General features: G+C 40.6%; 1 protein-coding gene across 1 annotated transcript; it reads left to right on the top strand.

The window, feature by feature from the left end:
* Window positions 1-802: 802 nt before the first annotated feature.
* Window positions 803-17,261, top strand: wdr4 (WD repeat domain 4). The gene is made up of 11 exons (XM_008279436.1): window positions 803-910; window positions 2,447-2,506; window positions 2,712-2,858; window positions 2,976-3,132; window positions 5,545-5,657; window positions 5,802-5,862; window positions 6,925-7,029; window positions 11,160-11,224; window positions 12,941-13,127; window positions 14,017-14,086; window positions 16,800-17,261. The coding sequence occupies exons 1-11, from the start codon at window positions 828-830 to the stop codon at window positions 16,988-16,990; spliced, it is 1,239 nt and encodes a 412-aa protein (XP_008277658.1). The 5' UTR covers window positions 803-827; the 3' UTR covers window positions 16,991-17,261.
* Window positions 17,262-18,992: the final 1,731 nt, after the last annotated feature.

The following is an 18,992-nucleotide window of genomic DNA, read 5'->3' as shown; positions in this document are numbered from 1 at the left end:
GGACTAAACTAATTTTGCCTTTTAGCTAAAGTTTATGTGTGATAAGATTTAGAATGCATCATAGTACAGAGACAGCACTGATGAAGGTCACTAATGATCTTCTTATAGCTTCAGACAACGGACTAGTTCATATGCTGGTTCTGCTGGATCTCAGTGCTGCATCTGATCCAGTGGATCACAGCATCTTATTACAGAGACAGGAATGTTTAATTGGGCTTAAAGGAACTGCACTAAACTGGATTAAATCATGTGGATCAGACAGATTCAGTTTGCTCATGTTAATGATGATTCCTCCACCCGCATTAGAGTTAGTTATGGAGTTCCACAGAGCTCTGTGTTNGCGGCTCGCAGCAGAACGGCTCTGTCAGCCGTCACCAGGGTTTATGTAACACATGGACGGTAACGCCCCCACCGACCACCGCCCGGGTCTAGGTCTGCCTAGAGTATAATGTTGGTTTCAGTGTAAATGTGTTGTCGTAAATACTGCATGTGTTGTTGTGTCTACTGTGAGTATGTGTTGCTGTCAGGACTGCATGTGTTGCTGTGTGCAATGTATGTATTGGTGTGTGTACTGTGAGTACACGCAGCGTGTACATATCCGGACTGAACCTGATTCTGGAACAGTGAACGTAGTTTTTTTCGTCATGTATCGCAGCCACAGCTGCCCCAGCTTTATCGGTGCACTATTGTTCTGAAAGCCACGCGTGTGATCGCTCCACGCGGAACATTGTGTACTTTCTCGAGGGGGCGTGTCTTCGGTGTGTGCGGTGACGTATTTTGCGCGCGACCAAACACTGCTCTCCGCATGAGCTCCCGTCGCCGCCATCATGGCTGCCGCCGCTTTCTGTGGAGACTGGTTTGTTTTTACCTGCAACAAGAAACTCGTAGCAATTCACAGCAAAGACGCCAGGTTGGAATGACTTTACGAGTGTCCGTGATATTTTACTGGCTGTTTTCGAGTGGATAGCGCGTCTTTGCCGGCCAGCCGTGTCTCGATTTCATTCCAGGTTGCTGTAAGACTGGAAATACCTTCCAAACGTGGTCAAGGGACAGGTTACAAGAGCATCTCAGAGCAGCCCGAGGTTCTGATTACCAAAGCTGTTTAAGCTTTTAGCAAGTTTCAGGTCCGTGGGAGCAGTTGGCAGGGTGAAGGTGAACCAAGACAGCAGTGTTTGGTTGTAGCTAATGTTACCTACTGATTCAAAGTGGGCTGGACTGGAGGTGCTAAAATGCATTTTAACAAGTCCCAGTGCGTCTTTGAGAATGTCCTTTGGACATGTGAAATAAAGTTAGAGCTTTCCCAGTCATCCATTTGCTGTAACACCTTTATCCTGTGGAGGGTCACAGTGGGCTGGAGCCTCTTGAAGCAGGCATGGTGTGATACCTGGGTACACCCTGGACAGGTCACCAGCTCGTCAGAAAGCTAACACAGAGGGACAAACTACCACACATGCTCACGCTCACATTTACGGCCAATGTAGAGTCGCCAGTTACCCTACCATGCATGTCTTTAACTGTGGGAGGAAATCCATGCAGGGACAGGGAGTGCATGAAAACGCTGCACTGAAAGCTTCCAGCTGACCTGCAGTTCACAGCCTGAGGGAGGTGACAGTGCTAACCACTGAACACTGTGTCATCCAAGAATGGCAGACTGTGAAACATGGACATGGCTACCTTGAGTCTGTGCTTGTTAGATTATTGTTAGATTATTAAGATTATCGAGGTGTTCAGAGAGTTGGTCTCAGTCACAGCTCATGGCTCCTCTAGTCAAACTATGGGCCAAAAACAGACATCTAAAAGCCCCCTTTTTTTACAGTTGCATCAAACCTGTAATTTTGGCCACTTTCTGTAGTGTCAAGGGGTAAAAAGAGAGGTGCTAATGTTCTCCTACTGGTGAAATATCCTGACTAGATTTCAGTATTTTTTAACCAAAAGGGAGATGTATGTCGAAAGCTGATATGGCACATCTAAAGACAACACTATAAAGTAGAGAATAGTTGTATGTTCACTTATGGGTGCAACACACGTGGCGAGTTATATAGTTATATAAAACAGGAATTATTTAATTATCATAAGCGTACCAAGCACTGTCAGACTGAATCCAGATTCACCAGTCTGATGATTTGCTGCATGTCAATAATATGGTGATATCTTTGCAGATTGGAGTGTTGGTCAGACAAAACAAAATGTTTGAAAATGTGAGCTCTAGAAATTTACGATAGGGTTTTCCCCTCCTGTTTTCTGATACTTTAGACAGAGAAGAAGGACATTGTTGTTTGACAATTATAAATCTGACTGGACTTTTAGTGTCAGCTTCTAGTCGTTTTTGGTAACGTTAAATCAAAGTGAAATCATATAAATGTAGATGATTGGTTAAAAATAAAAAGTACCTGTGAAACTGGCACCATCCAGATTGAACATATTAGCTTTCTACACTTTATTGCAGAGAACGGTTTGTGTTTGACTGCAGCACTGCTGAGAAGAAGCCAAAGGATGACAACAACAGGTAAAAACAGTTAAAAGCTTACTAGTTGTCAAGTCAGTCAAGTGTTTGTGTATTGCAAAGAAGTAAAAAAGTGCATAAAAGGACAAGAAAAAGGAAAAGAGAAAATACATTTGGACAAATGTATAGGAGGAAAAAAAACAGATTTAGTATACAAGGAATTATGAAACGCAATTTTACAGCTGTCGCTCTCCTGCTCTGTCAACAGTCAGGGCGGTGCCACAGAGGAAACTGGAAGTGACACAGTCCTTGCCTTTGCTGTATCTCCATCTGGAAAGCTGGTGGCGTTGACTGATGACACCAAGAGACTGGTTCTGTTTAGCTGTGAGCCTTCATGGCGTTGCGTCAGCATCATGTATGACTTAACATCTGTCCTCCAATCACAGCAGCTTCATGCACTGTACTGATGTGATGAAAACAAAAGTGTGTGTGTGTGTGTGTGTGTGTGTGTGTGTGTGTGTGTGTTTAACAGGTGGGTGGTAAGACGGTGCACGTCCCTGGTATTCAGTCAGGCTGAGGACGAGCTGCTTGTCGCTGACAAATCAGGAGATGTGTACTCTTTCTCAGTTGTGGAGCCGCAGAGGGGGGGCAAGCTGAAGATGGGCCACCTGTCCATGCTGCTAGCTGTGGTAAGAAACAGCAGCACCGGTTTATTTTGTGCATACATGTCAGTGATGCCATTTCACAATCCAACCAGAGTCCTGAGGGCAGTACTACAAAGAAAGTTTAACATATCCAGGCTTTCTTTGTTGAAGTCGACAGAAACTAAAGCTCCAGTCAGAGATCACAGGTATCACAAAGGTGGTTACCAACTTTCTTTGTCCACTCAGACGTCCTGCTTCAGACTCTGTTCACATAAAAGGAGGCGTTTACGTGACTTGTCATCTGCATAAAATGAAACAATGTGCAGCTGCTTCAGTCAACACGTTGTTTTAATGGAAACAACGAGGAACATAAAAATATATGACGGTGAAAAGCACCGCAACTGCAAACGGTTCAAGACAGGAATGCTGGTAGAAAACTGTTAAACATGTTAATATATAATATTTTACTGATGTAGCTGCTTATTTCTGACAGCTGCACCTTAAACCTATTAAACTTTAAACTTCATATATTTAAACATGATCTTGTATTGAAAGTCATTTAGGTCTGACTCTGTCCCATAATGCAGGAAATCACTTTAATTTTGGCCAAATCAAAGTGAAATTTATGTGACTGGTTGAATATTCTCTGTAGTAAATACGCCCTGCGATAGACTGGTGACCTGTCCAGGGTGTCCCCTGCCTTTGCCCTGGGTCGGCTGGGATAGGCTCCAGCCCCTCCGCAACCCTAGTGAGGATTAAGCGGTGCATAGATGATGGATGGATGTAATAAATACCAGTATAACAATCAGTTTTCTAACCTGAGTTCTATCTGCTGCAGAGTAAACAAGCCAAACATAAAACATATTTATGTGATTTCTGCATCACCAACTAAATACACATCTGGCAACGCAATGTTTACTGTGTGTGATACTGTAACTACACGGCTTCATTCAGTGATATTAGTAACGCACAGATCAGCGTGTTAGCAGATAAAACACAGAATCTGTATTGCTCATAAGAGAATCATCAGGAAACGATTTGATGAAAGAGACGCATCTTTTAGCAGATTTAAATCTGAAAGTCTGAACTTAATGACCGTGTTAGATCCACAGCATCCGATACCACGGAGACCTAGCTCCACAGCATCAGTTACCATGGAGATCTTGCAGGTAAAAAGACAGCCACCTTCGTGACACTGAAAACTCTGACTTTAGGATCAACATACCTGCTATCCCACTAATCTTGCCTCATAGTATAGCCCTCATTAAGCTGTGACAGTAAACCAACAACACAAATGTAGGAGCTTCATGACTGACACTGAAACAAAACATAACTTCTAAACAAATATAATTGTTTACAAGTTGTAATTAAGTAAGTAAATCAGATGTTAGTTGTTACAAGCATGCTGGGATTTTAATTCTCATCAGCTATGAAGCACTGCACTAGATATTTATTTAGCTGTGTGTGCAGGTAGAATGAATACAAAAAAAATGCAAGTTGTGCACTATCCATACCCTTCCATACCATTGTCCTCCTAAAATATTAGAAGGACAGCCACTGCAGCTCTGATTCGTGGTACTATAACTCAATCTATACCTCCTAATTTCTTGTGTCCTTTTCCTTCTTTTTGAAGTCTCACAATCAGATTAACCTTCTTTTTAGTTCTTTTCCATGTGGAGCTGTGATGCAGTCATGCAGATAGACAGAGCCCGAAGGTCCAAAACTAAGAAAATTTGCTGGTCATCTTTTAAAACATATTCATGCAATTACGCTGATGTAATCAGAAAATAAAAAATAAATCACAAATCTTCAAGTGTTTCAGTGACCACAGATTTTCTAACTTGTGTTGCAGTGATCACTTTTGTGGCATTCAGTTTCTACTTTTCAATATAATCTTTCTAAAGTACTTGTTTTTTATTGTTCAAAAGAAAACGTAGTCTACAGAGTAACTTAACAGAATGCATTTACTGTAAGCTGACACCGTTTTGAATCATTTGACATCAAATGATATTGCACAGGAGTGTACTCTTTTTGGTAGTGTACTGTATTTCACTTGAACTCTAGTGGCAGAATCCAAACAGAAAAAGGGTGAAGTGACTGCTGTCAAAACATTAAATTGCATTTTACTGCAGCATCTCCTGTAGCCTCCACTGTCTGATTAACAGATGGTAGAGAATCAACATCACCACCTGCAGTCAGTTTAAAATCGCATCACAATCCACTAGCTGTTCGTTTTCTGTGTACGCTCAAAAATAATAATCCAGCATTTATACCTTGGCACTGTGACTGGGAAATGAAGTGTGTTAGACCGATAAACACTAACCCTGCATGTCCATAACTGGATGTTGTGATGAAAACGTTTTGTCATACTCCAAGCACGAGTTTAAATTTTAAGTATTTAAAAGAAACTTAATGAAGTGAGTGACAGATTGATTGCCTTCTTCGACTGTCTTTCAGACCATATCGCCGGACAACAAATACATCATCACAGCTGACCGTGATGAGAAGATCAGAGTTAGCCACTACGGGTCTCCATACAACATCCAGTCCTTCTGCCTGGGACATCAACAGTAAGTACCTGAACCGAAAGGGACGACCTGAGAAGTTTCAGTACAGTACCACAGTGCATGAAAGAATGTGAAGAACTTTGATAGTGTGTATGCTCATTGAGGTTTCCTGGGTTGCTGCTGATGTTTTGTTCTGCTTTCTTTTAGGTTTGTCAGTGCCCTACATATCCCATCAGGACACCCACATTGGCTGCTGTCCGGATCAGGGGTATGTGTGCATTTCCTTAAGTTACATTAAAGTGTAAAATCACTGACATTCTATGTCCATTTTAGGTAAAGTGAGATATTTCAAGTCTTTCGTTTGTTTTAACTGCACTGATTATGGTCCTATGGCTCATGAAAATTTTAAACTCCATAATTTCAAATGATTAAAATACATTCAAAGGTCAATCACAAAAAGGATTTACAATAAAGAAATGTTCAGCTTCTGAGAAGTATGTGCATTTATATACTCAGTACTTGGTTGGGGCTCCTGTACCATGAATTACAGCATCAATGCAGCGTGACATGGAGGCGATCAGCCTGTGGCCCTGCTGAGGTGGTATTGAAGGCCAGGTTGGGTGGTGGCCTTCAGCATGTCTGTATTTTGGGGTCTGTGTTTTTTTCATCTTCCTCTTGACCATACACCATATAGGGTTGTATGGGGTTCAGGTCAGGTGAGTAATATCATGGTTAGCAAAAAATTTTTTTCTTTTCAGCTACTAAATCTTACTGGAAAAGGAAATTGGCATGTCCGTAAGGCTTGTCAGCAAATAGAAGCAGGAAGTGCTCTAAAATCACCTGGTAGACAGCTGCATTGACTTTGATTTGATAAAACACACTTTTTAAAGGAGTGTCTTGATTTGAGGAATGTGACGATTGTAGCTCCTTTCCTGAAGAGTTCTGTGCTTGGTGGTTCAGCCTCATGTCACGCCTGGTGACTCTCTCCCGAGTTCTTTTCCACATGTTCATAGACACATAAAGAGTCAAGCTTAAGTCACATACTGTACTACAGAGTAGGAAAAGTAAGTAGGGGTGAAAAGTCTGCTGATTAACACACTATGCAAATCAGATTAAGAAAACAAACCGCTAGTCAAAATCAGATTTTTAAATTTTTTTTTTTTTTACTGAGACAAAACTTTGTGCAAACTTGATTGCAGCGCAGCTCTCTTGTAGATTAAAACTTTGATAACATAATGTCAAAGTTATCATCATGAGCTTTCATCATGAGCAAATAAAAACCAATGTCCAGTTGAGTTTCAGGGTTATCTGTAGTGTGTTTGTTTGTCAGGACGGAACTGTGAAGCTTTGGGAGTATGAGTCCGGCCGCAGGCTGCAGAGCTGGGACCTTGGACAGTTTGGACAGACACAGAACTCTGAGGCTGACAAAGCAAAGGTAACCACAGTCTGCTTCCTCCTACAGCACTAAGAACAATAACGTGTCTCACTTCATACTGTGTACTGCTTAGAAGCTGGTTTGTAGCCTGTATAGTGTCTTCACATCAGAAAAGTGACAAAATAAAATATAGTCCAGGGCTCCAGAGAAATCTGTAAGGTGCAACTAAACATTTTCATTGTTGCACTGTTCTGCCTGACATTTAGCAGGTCATTCTCTGTGTGCCTATTTGTGCAATAGTCAGTAGTAAACCAACCACTAGTCCCTACTTCTAGCTGCACTCCCATTATCCAGACTGTCCCATAATGCAGGAAATCCCTTTCATTTCTGGTCAAATCAAAGCAAAATCTAAGTTATTGATTGAATATTCTCTGTAATAAATACCAGCAGAATAATTCATGTTGTAATCTGTGTTCTATCAGCTGCAGTAGCAGCAGAGTAAACGGACCTTACAGCAAATTAGAGCCAAACATAAAAGCATATTTATGTGATTTCTGCATCGCCAACTAAACATGTCAGGTTCCCATCGCAACGTGATATTTACAGTGTGTGATGCTGAAACTACACGGCTTCATTCAGTGATATTGGTACGGTACAGCTCAGCATGTTTGCAGATAAAACATATTCCCTCAGCTGAGAATCTGTATCACTCATAAATAATAGTCAGGAAACGATCTGGTTAAAGTGAGACGCTCCTTCAGCTGATTTAAATCTGAAACTCTGAACATACCCTGCTCCCGACCAGGTTAGCTCCACAGCATCAGTTACCATGGAGCTCTAGCTTCACAGCATCAGTTACCATGGAGCTCTAGCTTCACAGCATCAGTTACCATGGAGAGCTAGCAGGTAAAAAAGACAGCCACCTTCGTGACCCTGAAAACTCTGACTTTAGGATCAACATACCTGCTAACCCACTCATCTCTCTGGAGCCCTCTGGTCAACTGCTGATAGTCACAACTGAACACAGACAAACACTGCCTGTTTAATAATGACACACAAAACATTTCATTGTCTGGCCAAGAAAAACCCCCCAACATAGAAGCGTGTTGTGTTGTGTTGTGTTGTGTTGTGTGTCGTGTGTCAGTCTGTGCATTCAGTGTCAGCAATCCAGAGCAGAACTTAAAGCTTAACTCTGGTGTGTTCACAGAAACACACCCAGCAGCCTCCCACCACAACAACACGCAGCACAACATTAGTCTGGTTTGATAAAATCATATGAACAAACTGAGGCCACGTTGAATGTGTTCAGTTTGCAAAGTTTATGGATTGCAATGCACTGAAGGGGTTAATGTTAATATTTTCTCATATTTAATACATCAGCAGTCTGTCTTGTCTGTGTGTATTCGAAAAATAAACACTAAATTGTTCACACCAGATACATTTCTCTCTAATTTTTTTCACCACACAAATAGATTCAAGCTGCATTGAATTGAATCGCATCGTAATGTGTTAAAATGGACTGTTCGTGAATCATATCGTACCCCATGTATCTAGATTCATATCAGATCGCCTCTTAAGGTAGAGATGCACACCCCTGCATAGAACACTTTGCTGGGTCGTTGACAGATTTAATATTGTATACAATGTGGAGAAGCAGACAGTTTGTCCAGTTTCTTAAGGTGAAGTAAAAATGCACCAACTTTTGTAGTGAACAGATGGTCAGAAATTCCTTTACACGTGTCAGTATACATACAGTCAAGTCCAAAAATATTTGGACATTGACACAGTTGTCAGCATTTCAGCTCTGTACACCTCCACAATGGATATGAAATGACTATCAGCTTTAGTTTGAGGGTATTCAAATCCAAATCAGGTGGGCGGTGTAGGAACTACAACACCTTTTATATGTGCCCTCCATCTTTATAAGGGTAATTGGACAGACTAACATAATCATAAATCAGTCAATAACAGCCTGAAGTCTGAAAGCCTTAGACATCAGCAGACGGTGGGTTTGGTCCCTGGTGATGCTCTGCCAGGCCTCTACTGCTGCTGTCTTCACTTCCTGCTGGTTCTTGGGGTATTTTCCCTTCAATTTTGTCTTCAGCAAGAGAAATGCATGCTCAGTTGGATTCAGGTCAGGTGATTGACTTGGCCATTGTGGAACATTCCACTTCTTTGCCTTGACAAACTCTTTGGTTGCTTTCGCAGAATGGTTCAGGTCATTGTGCATCTGCACTGTGAAGCACTGTCCAATGAGTTCTGAAGCATTAAGCTGAATATGAGCAGATGTTGCCTGAAACACTTCAGAAAACTTGCTGCTTTTGTCAGCAGTTTCATCATCAATACACACAAGAGAACCAGCTCCACTGGCAGCCATACATGCCCACCCGTCATACTATTATACTGCCACCGCCATGCTTCACTGATGAGGTGCTATGTTTTGGATCTGGAGCAGCTCCTTCCCTTCTCTATACTCTTCTCTTCCCATTAGTCTGGTACAAGTTGATCCATGTTGTCCACATGTCCACCATGTCGCTGGTCATCTTTGTCTCATCTGTCCAGTGGATGTTCCACAACTGCACAGGTTCTTTTAGCTGTTTTTTGCCAAACTCTAATCTGGCCTTAATGTTTTTGAGGCTCACCAGTGCTTTACACTTTGTGGTGAACGCTCTGTATTCACTCTGGTGAAGTCTTCTCTTAATTGTTTACTTTGACACAGATGTGACTCCGTCTTGGAGAGTGTTCTTGATCTGGCCAACTGTGGTGAAGGGGATTTTCTTGACCAGGGAAAGAATTCTTCTGTCATCCCCCACACCGGTTTTCTGTGGTCTTCTGGGTCTTTTGGTGTTACAGAGCTCACCAGTGCGTTCTTCCTTTTTAAGAATGTACCAAACTGTTGATTTGGCCACACCTAATGTTTTTGCTGTCTCTGAAAGGTTTGTTTAGATTTTTCAGCCAAATTGTATCTTTATTGATAGTGACAGCTCTTTGGACTTAGGATTGAGAGTTGACCTCACCAGATTCCAAACGCAAATACCACACTTGAAATGGATTCTAGACCTTTTACTTGCTCCTTGTAAATGAGATAATAAGGGAATAACACACACCTGGCCATGGAACAGCTGAGCAGCCCATTGTCCTATTACTTTTGGTCCCTTAAAAAGTTGGAGGGCGCATAAAAGGTGATGTAGTTCCTACATCGTCCACCTGATTTGCATGTAAATACCCTTAAACTAAAGTTGATAGTCTGCTCTTAAAGCACATCTTTATTGTTTCATTTCAAGTCCATTGTGGAGGTGTACAGAGCTGAAATGCTGACAATTGTGTCAATGTACAGATATTTATAGACCTGACTTTATATGTAAATGTAACCCTGATATCAGTTTCCATACTATATAAGAACCACTGAGTCCTTCTTCCCAAAACCTCTTTAGGAGTGTAAAAATATCTACTCTGGTTGACCTCAGACCTTTTGACCGTTTGGCATTTCTTCAACAACTGTTCTGAGAAGGTTACCCTACTAACAAAAATATTTCCACAGCTGTAAGGATACATGTACTTAAAATGAACACATAGATAATAAATAACCTAGAGATCATAATTGATTTTTACATTCACAGTTCAGAGAATATTAATGGATAAAATATGAAGGCTATTTTTAGGTCTAATTTTCCCTGTGGCATCCGGCACCAAGACCTGTGCTTGCTTCACGTCTCTGATCTGCAGCCGCTGGCCTCACCGACCCCCAAAATATTTATTGTTGCTGCTCTCCATGTGCTATCCTGCTATCTCCACCCCAGCTGCGCGATATAAATAAAACTGAATTGAAAAAAAAAGACATTAATTCAATTGATTCGATTCAATTTTATTTGTATAGCACAGTTTACAACCTATGTCATCTCACAGCGCTTAACATAAGTGTATTGCTTAAGGTATATACCCTACAAATTTAAACCCAACAATCCAAAGTTGCCTTTGGACTCCCTTAGAGCAAGCACTCGGCAACGGTGGAAAGGAACCAATTCTTTAACTGTGTAAACATAATTAGTGCTTGTTGTCATTGAGTCTACTCTGTGGAATGAAGGTATGACCTGTCAATCAGCAGGAGAAAAACAGACAGTAAAATTTCACATATTTGAACAATAAGAATGTAGTAACAGCTTCATCACTCTCTGTCTGTTATTTCCCAGAATCCAGCTGTGTGCCGAATCATTAGCTCCCCTGATGGACACCATGTCGCTGTGCAGTGTGAAAGGTGAGCGTAACTTCCTGTGTCAGTCATTTGTCACCTGCACTGCTGCTGGAATGTGAACACACAACTGTATGTAAATCAAGTCACGTCAATTTTATTTGTATAGCGCAGTTTACAACATATGTCAGCACACAGCACTTAACGTAGTCAGGTATAGACCTTGCACATTTAAAAGAGAACCCAACAATCCAAAGTAACTTTTGGACTCCCTCTGAGCAAGCAGTTGGCAACGGTGGGTTCAGTTCAATTCAATTCCATTTTTTTCAGTTCAGTCATTTTTATACAACCCCAATTCACAGCATATGTCCTATTAAAGCACTTTTCATAAGATAAGATAAGATAAGATAAGATAAGATATGCCTTTATTTATCTCACAAGGAGAAATTCACATCGTTGACAGCAGCTTTCAACAGATGTACACAGATACGACACAGGAAAAAACAAAAAAATAAAAAATGTACATATAAATATCAGATATCATGGTGAAGACCTTACAAATTTTAAACAGAGAAACCCAACAATTCCCTATGAGCAAACACTTGGCAATAGTAAAAAAGAAAAAAAATTTAAAATGATTTGAGTTTAAATGATTTGATTGAAGTTGCTCTGTTGCTTTAATACAGAGCTTGTAAATGTTTACTTGGATGCTTTCACTTCTAGAGTTCAACACTCTAAGATGCAGCATAATTTTTCTTTGCAATGCTTTCTTGTGTTTGAATGTTGACATGATTTGCTATGTAAAGTAGTAAACTGAAAAAAGTTGCATAGCATAAATCTGTTCATATGCATTCTTGTATATCTTCACGCATGTGCGCGAGATGTAAATAACACATTCTTTATACAACCATACCCAGTCACACAACTGATAGTCTCATGAAGACAGAACAAAATCTGCCAGTTGACTTTAGTAGACAAGTCTCATCTGTTAACTGGAAACCATGTGAGGACGTCATGAAGCTGATTAATACATTACCAATAACTGTGTACAGCTGTTACCAAGGCAGACAGAGCCTCCTAAACTGAACATTTTTTGATTTGGATGGACTTTTGTTTCCCTTTTCTATGTGATTCCCTAAAAAGTAGTTTCATAGTTTTGATGTCTACAGATTTATTCTACACATCAAGAAAACTCTTTAACTCTTTTTTCTGTACGTCTTGATTCATGTTGCCTATGTGAGTCCCAACCCGTATTTTAAAATGTTATATTTATTTTCATGTCTCTTTATTTTGCCAGAAAGGTCCCATTGGTATACCACTTGTCTCTTTTAGGGAATTTTGGTCAAGACAGCAGCACAAGAATGATTACTGGAGATGAAAATGAGAAAATATGAAACCATGTAAAAATTGTTGCCAGAGGAAGTGAGTGAACGTAGTAATGTCAGGCCCTCACTGTTAATTATATTCCAAACCTGTTTCCAGAGTCACTGTTTATACAAACTTTTTAACTTTCAGAGGACAGTAACACCTCTGATGGCATGTAACTATTTTGGCTTCTGGTTGTTAAATGTATTTTTAGATGTAATGTGGCACAAGGTCACTGCAGAGTTTACCAGGCTGTGTAGTGTCTGCTATACATCATGCAGTGACACTTAAAGTGGGTCAGTGGCTTAGAAAAGCACAAACTGGCTAGTCAATGAGGAAATCTTCCACATTGAGAACTAGTCTCCTGAAACATAGCAGTGATCAGATGATGAATTTGGTGTTCCCATGTGTCCTCAGGATGTCCACAGTTCAGTTTTTCACTCTACACCAGGAGGGCGAAGAGAGTCTTGTGCCACACAGCAGGCTGTCCCTGCCTCACTGTCCCCTGGACATGACCTTTGACATGGAAGGACAGCTCTGGGTGGTGATGGACTCCGATGATGCACCACTCCAGATCTACACACTCAGACAAAGCACCTGGGAGGTACATTCACATTTACATACTGATTTTAGCAAAATGTTCACTTTCATAGATAAGTTGTACATTCATTTTACATTCACAGTGGCCCAGCCCTTTTTCTGGAGGTTAACGTTGATAATCCCATCCTGGCCCTGCTGTCTGTAAAGTACAGGAAAGCCTTGTGTTTTCATTGTCTGCTGTTACATCATTATAAAGTTAAAATAATCTGTAAATGTCAAAAATCTTGATGTGACTTCTGGACCAACATGTAGAGTGTTTTTTTTTCCCATGTTAGGAATATTGCTAAGGAAATTTGTACTATTAAACTTAATATAAGCTCATTGAGTATGAATGCAGTCTGGATTCAGTAGTTTGACTAAAACATCCTAACATCTTCTTACTAGCTGTTTTTCCAAACCTTTAAATCAGTCTTCATTGGAAAAATCTCTAAATGTCACACATTACCAAGGCACTGATGCTGATTAAGGCTTGACTTTATAATGCATTTCTTGATATTATAGTTCACCTTGCTTTTATTTCAGTTGAACTGCTATAATGTGAACTCATTTTTTGGAGAGAATTCTGCTAACTGAGCATAAATAAGTCCAAACACACAAATCAAAGTGTGCATGTTTACAGTACAGAAGGATATTTGTGGTGGCCACAGAATCCACAATCTACTCTGTTTTCACAGTCGACAGCCTCTGGGTATTTCTTGTTATTAAAATGTAATGTTTCTAACTCAACTTTGGTACAGAAGCTGTTCCTCTGGATTGATATGATTTTGCTGAAAGACTAAAGCATATTGCTTAATCTCTTGCTGCTGTTGCTCTTCGCTATTTCACATTTTCTCATAATTCTCAGTCCAGTGTGTGCACACTCACTGACCTGTGTGCTCTGCTGCCCTCTCTAGTGTGATACCAAGAACCCGAACCTGAACAGAGTGACTGAAACCTTCAGACCACACTGGGAGTCACTTGAGGGTAAATCTTAAGTCTCTGTCTCTTTGTTTCTCCCTGTTTGTCTTTGTCTTTCTCTCTGTCTCTCTCTCTCTCCATCTTCATCTCTGTCTCTCTCACCAACAGACACACACAGACTATGGATACAGTAGGAATAAGACACAAATACTGGATTACAAACATTGAAAACGTTTTCCAAGCTTCCGCCATGAGATGTTCTGCCAGCTTCTGTAAATTAGGGCCCATAGAGATAATATACAACCAAGGTCTTTTCCCAGCTAAGTTAGGTGACTTCCTGCAAGCACAAATGGGCTAAAAATAGAATAATCATATGGCTGTTCATGATAGTGCGATTTAATAATAATATAAATAAGAGTCATTAAGCAGAATGTGTAACATTTAGAAAAGTGCATTCACCAATTTACAGCCATTCCTTTTGCAAAGATTGTCTGTTGTAAAAATGCTTTTTGGGCCAATGTGCATCCCATAATGTATGTAGAACCTGTAGTAACATGGCAACAAAATGGCTGCTCAGCCCCTCGCTATTCCTGAGAGCTTGACACGCACACTTCCATATAACACTTTGGCCTCTTGTTTGTGCGTCTGCTGTGTCCTCCAGCTCTTATCCACATCCCACTCACACTTTGAGACAGAAATAACTCACGGTGTCATTTGACTTCACACACCGCCTCCCCCCAAACATCTTGTTTGCTGGCACAGGCTAAATCCGGCAGCATTTTTGTTTCAACAGTGTAAGCTCTGCAACCATCCAACTAGTTGTGAGGATGATGTTATGCATAGCTGTGTGCTGTCTGAGTCAGTCTGCAGATCTAAAAATAACAATGAATTCTTTTTTTTTTTCCACAAAAAGCTGACAAAAATGTGTAGGAGGTATTACATTGCATTCTGTGTGGTAAATGTGTGTTACGTGGATTTATTCTTAAAGTGAAAATGGTGACATTCAAATGTGTGCATATAGGAAAAGGGAAAAAAAAAAAACAACCCAAAACATCCCATTTGAAAATCCAGCCATCCTCCTGCTGCTCCTGCCTCCCCCCTCTATCCAACGCCTGTCCCACCTTATGACCATGGGCACATGCAAGAGCTTCAAACCCATAAAAATAATCACACTAAAAGTCATCATTTACCTGCAACTTGACACCCCACCTCTCCTCAGTGAAAACCTCTGTTTATCCCATTCAGCTACATGTCTGGGTTCCAATGTACTCTCTCTGATCTGGTATTAAAAGACATTTGATTGGCCAAACTCTTCCTTTATGGGCTGAATTTTCTACAACTTTAAAACAAAGCCAGGAGGAGGCGGGGTTTTCCCTACCTGCTTCCTGTTTGTACTCCTGGTTCCCATGGCAACTTGCTGTCCTCGCCTCCTGTGTGTGCAGAAAAAAGGATGAAGAGAGACTCACTGTTGAGGTCAAGAAATATCCAGAGCTGTATGTCCCACAGAAGCAAAAAGACAGTAAATTCTAATAATAATAATAATGGGTGTTCATACATGATTTGAAACTAATTTACACCAACATTTGTCTTGTTGACACTCTACAGCACAGTGTTTCCTACTGGTACTGGGAACAACCTGTGACATGTATCATATAATGCTTTTCACCTTTAAACAATCTCAAAAAGAAAAACAACAACATAATAAATGATGCACAGATTGAAGTGAAATCTGCTACTGACTCTGGGCATCTTCTCACTTTTCCTCCAGCACCATCTTCTGGTTAAAAGTTTGTACACTACTTTGGGTTACAAATACCTGTAAACCTACTGACAGAAGCCTTAGCTGTACTTTGGTTTCAGTGCTAATGACTAGATGTTAGCATGCCAACACATTAAACTATGCTGGTCAACTCATAGGGCTGCGAGTCCGCTGGGATAGACTCTGCCCCCAGCGACCCTAGTGAGGATTACAGTGTAGAGATGATGGATGGATGGGCAACATATATGCTTACCATGTACATAGATCTGGCGATTGGCTCATCACATTCACATCTATTGACTTTAGCAATTTCATACACATTTGTGACATTTACTTAGTTTAATTAGGTAGACATGTACATTTTTCACATACTTTATCTACTCTGAGTTAGCAAGATGATATCCAGCTAAAAGGTTGCCATTTTGATTTTGTCCTGGTCAACATTCAATTCAGTTCAATTCAGTTTTTTTTTTTTTGGCCCGTTTTCTACCTTTTTTCTTCCCCCGTTGTTTAACCTTGTTTTTTCACCGGGAGGGGAAGTTTTTTTTTTTATTTTTTTATTTATTTATTTTTTGAAATCAGATCGAGCCCAAAACAACAATATTTGAAATGAATGTACCATGAGTAAATGTTTAAAAAAAAAGAAGTGCTAGTCATATTGTACTCATAACATTAAAACAGTCTTAGTCCTCCATCAGTCCTTTTTGAAATGAGCTCTGAAGGACTAAATAAAGGAGGAAAAAATTTTTACCCTTATGAGAATAAGACTTCCATAGGCTAGGATCTCTGTATCTCATGGTGCAAAGTTTGCCAATACAATATTGTACCTCACATTTTTAAAAAATAAGTTCAGATGGGACAAATATGCCCAATAGTATCACCGTCAGTACTGGCTCGTGTGTATGAAACTAGATTTGAGTTCATGTCTCCCATTACAGCTGTAATGTGCATGTTGGCTGTAAGTGTGCAGCAGTGGTTTGTCTCACAAACTCTTCTTGCTGATGTTCTTTTACACAACAGCCTCCACAAGAACCAACCACCGCTTTGAGCACTTGTACAAAGTGGGCTACGACAATGTGACAGAGTACCTGCAGAAGAAGCAGCAGAGACTAGAGGAGCAACAGCTAAAGAGGACGATGGCTCAGAAGGCAAACGGCAACAAGAAGGCCAAGAAAGAGGCATCAGGAGCTGTGACCGGGCCGCCTGTCTGAATGGACATCTTGAACATAGTGTTAATATTCCTTTCACGTTTGGTGTTCTGAGTTGTTGATCTGAGGTGAATGTGTGCAGTGTGTGCCTCACCTCATGTTCCCTGGAGATGGATTTTTACATTTGGCTAAAATTTATGTCTGATTTTTTTTTTTTATAATGAAAACGATGCAGCCAACATTAAACTGTAGCTTCTGTTTCTGCCAACATTATTGTATGAAAAATGCTGTTTGTGAGTGTGCAAAATGTGCACTTCTCACACTCGCAACTGCTCTTCACTGTGTACTTGTTACTTTGATTTCTGGTGCATTACACCACATTTTTTTAGCAGATTTCCATCTCATGTACGGAGTTGATGCAGAACAGGAATTTGGATTTAACAAATTTTATAACACGAGAATCGCAGAATGTGTGAGTAGCGTCCTGTTTGTGAATGGTGACACAGTAATTGTCTGCACCAGAACACACCATGAAGAGTAGTTAGAAGACTTGGAGTCGTGGAAGGTTCACCTCCATGTTTACCCTGGACTTTGGTCTGGTATTACTAATAACATCAACTCTGTTCCATTCAAGTGTTTCAGTGAGTCAGCATACATTTGTACTGGTAACTGGAAAAGCGACTTAAAAGCGGACTAAACTAATTTTGCCTTTTAGCTAAAGTTTATGTGTGATAAGATTTAGAATGCATCATAGTACAGAGACAGCACTGATGAAGGTCACTAATGATCTTCTTATAGCTTCAGACAACGGACTAGTTCATATGCTGGTTCTGCTGGATCTCAGTGCTGCATCTGATCCAGTGGATCACAGCATCTTATTACAGAGACAGGAATGTTTAATTGGGCTTAAAGGAACTGCACTAAACTGGATTAAATCATGTGGATCAGACAGATTCAGTTTGCTCATGTTAATGATGATTCCTCCACCCGCATTAGAGTTAGTTATGGAGTTCCACAGAGCTCTGTGTTAGGACCAATGATGTGCGGTGAGGTTCATGGCTGGTGAGGCACTGACTTCATCAGAATCTGATTTACAAATATATGCACTCTACACAGTCGCATATTTGCCGTTTGATTGGCAGCAGTTTACGGGTTATGTTTCATATCTACATTCTTTACACATACAAGCTGTAGCCCATAAAACGCATGTTTCTTTTCTTTCTTTCTTTCTTTCTTTTTTTAAAGCTATTGCAGTCTTACCTTTACCTTTAAATGAAGTCCATGCTCCGCTCCTTCTGAACAAAATATCTTATCTAATAGCTTTTTTGTAAAAGTCTCCTGATCGTCCTTCGCTGCACTTGACTTGCTAACTGCATACCATACATTGGCAGTGTCCGAAATCACTCCTTATGCCCTACATAGTGCACTATATAGTGATCACTATGTAGGGAGTAGGGAGTGAGTGGGTGATTTCGGACACAGCACTAGTCTAGCGTGCTGTCACTTACTCTGCAGCTACGGAGTCACAAGAAGCATGTCTGGGATCATGAGCGCCCCCTGCCATGAGGCAAGAGAACTGCCTGCCTCACCTGGAACCTCTTCTCAGCCGTTTATAATCACTCAGAGCATGAAACACGTTACACACACACAGTTGGTAACAAAAAACACTGTACATTATTATATACATCAGCTGAACTATGGAAAATCAGTTCATATATTAAATGTGTTTGAACCATGTTATTGGCGACATACAGACAGCAGCACGTTGTCACTGCAGGCAGCCAGTGTAGGTAGCGAGGGATTGCGCAATCCAAGTGAGGCTGAGCTCGCTGCTGCCTCAGTTGGATTGTGCAATCCCTCACTGCGCTGGCTGCCATACAGTGACAACCTATGCATGGACTAAGCATAGGCAGTGAGGTATTGCGCAACCCAAGTGAGGCTCAGCTCGTCGCTGCCTCACCGGCTTCTCTTCCAAGCATTTGAATGGGAAATTGCGAAAATTTAGTGATTTTGAATTTTAAAATTGTCAAAACTGACGAGGCTAAATGAAAAAATAAATACTTTG

Source organism: Stegastes partitus, unplaced genomic scaffold, assembly GCF_000690725.1.
Source record: "Stegastes partitus isolate 25-593 unplaced genomic scaffold, Stegastes_partitus-1.0.2 Scaffold159, whole genome shotgun sequence".
Taxonomy (NCBI): Eukaryota; Metazoa; Chordata; class Actinopteri; family Pomacentridae; genus Stegastes; species Stegastes partitus.
Note: the sequence above shows the minus strand (reverse complement) of the source record. Positions and strands in the feature narration are given on the sequence as shown.

Coding starts and splice junctions, on each gene's coding strand:
- wdr4 (XM_008279436.1), top strand. CDS start 828: ATGGCTGCCGCCGCTTTCTGTGGAGACTGGTTTGTTTTTACCTGCAAC. Junction 5,658..5,801: donor TTCTGCCTGGGACATCAACA/GTAAGTACCTGA, acceptor GCTTTCTTTTAG/GTTTGTCAGTGCCCTACATA. Junction 14,087..16,799: donor ACACTGGGAGTCACTTGAGG/GTAAATCTTAAG, acceptor TTTACACAACAG/CCTCCACAAGAACCAACCAC.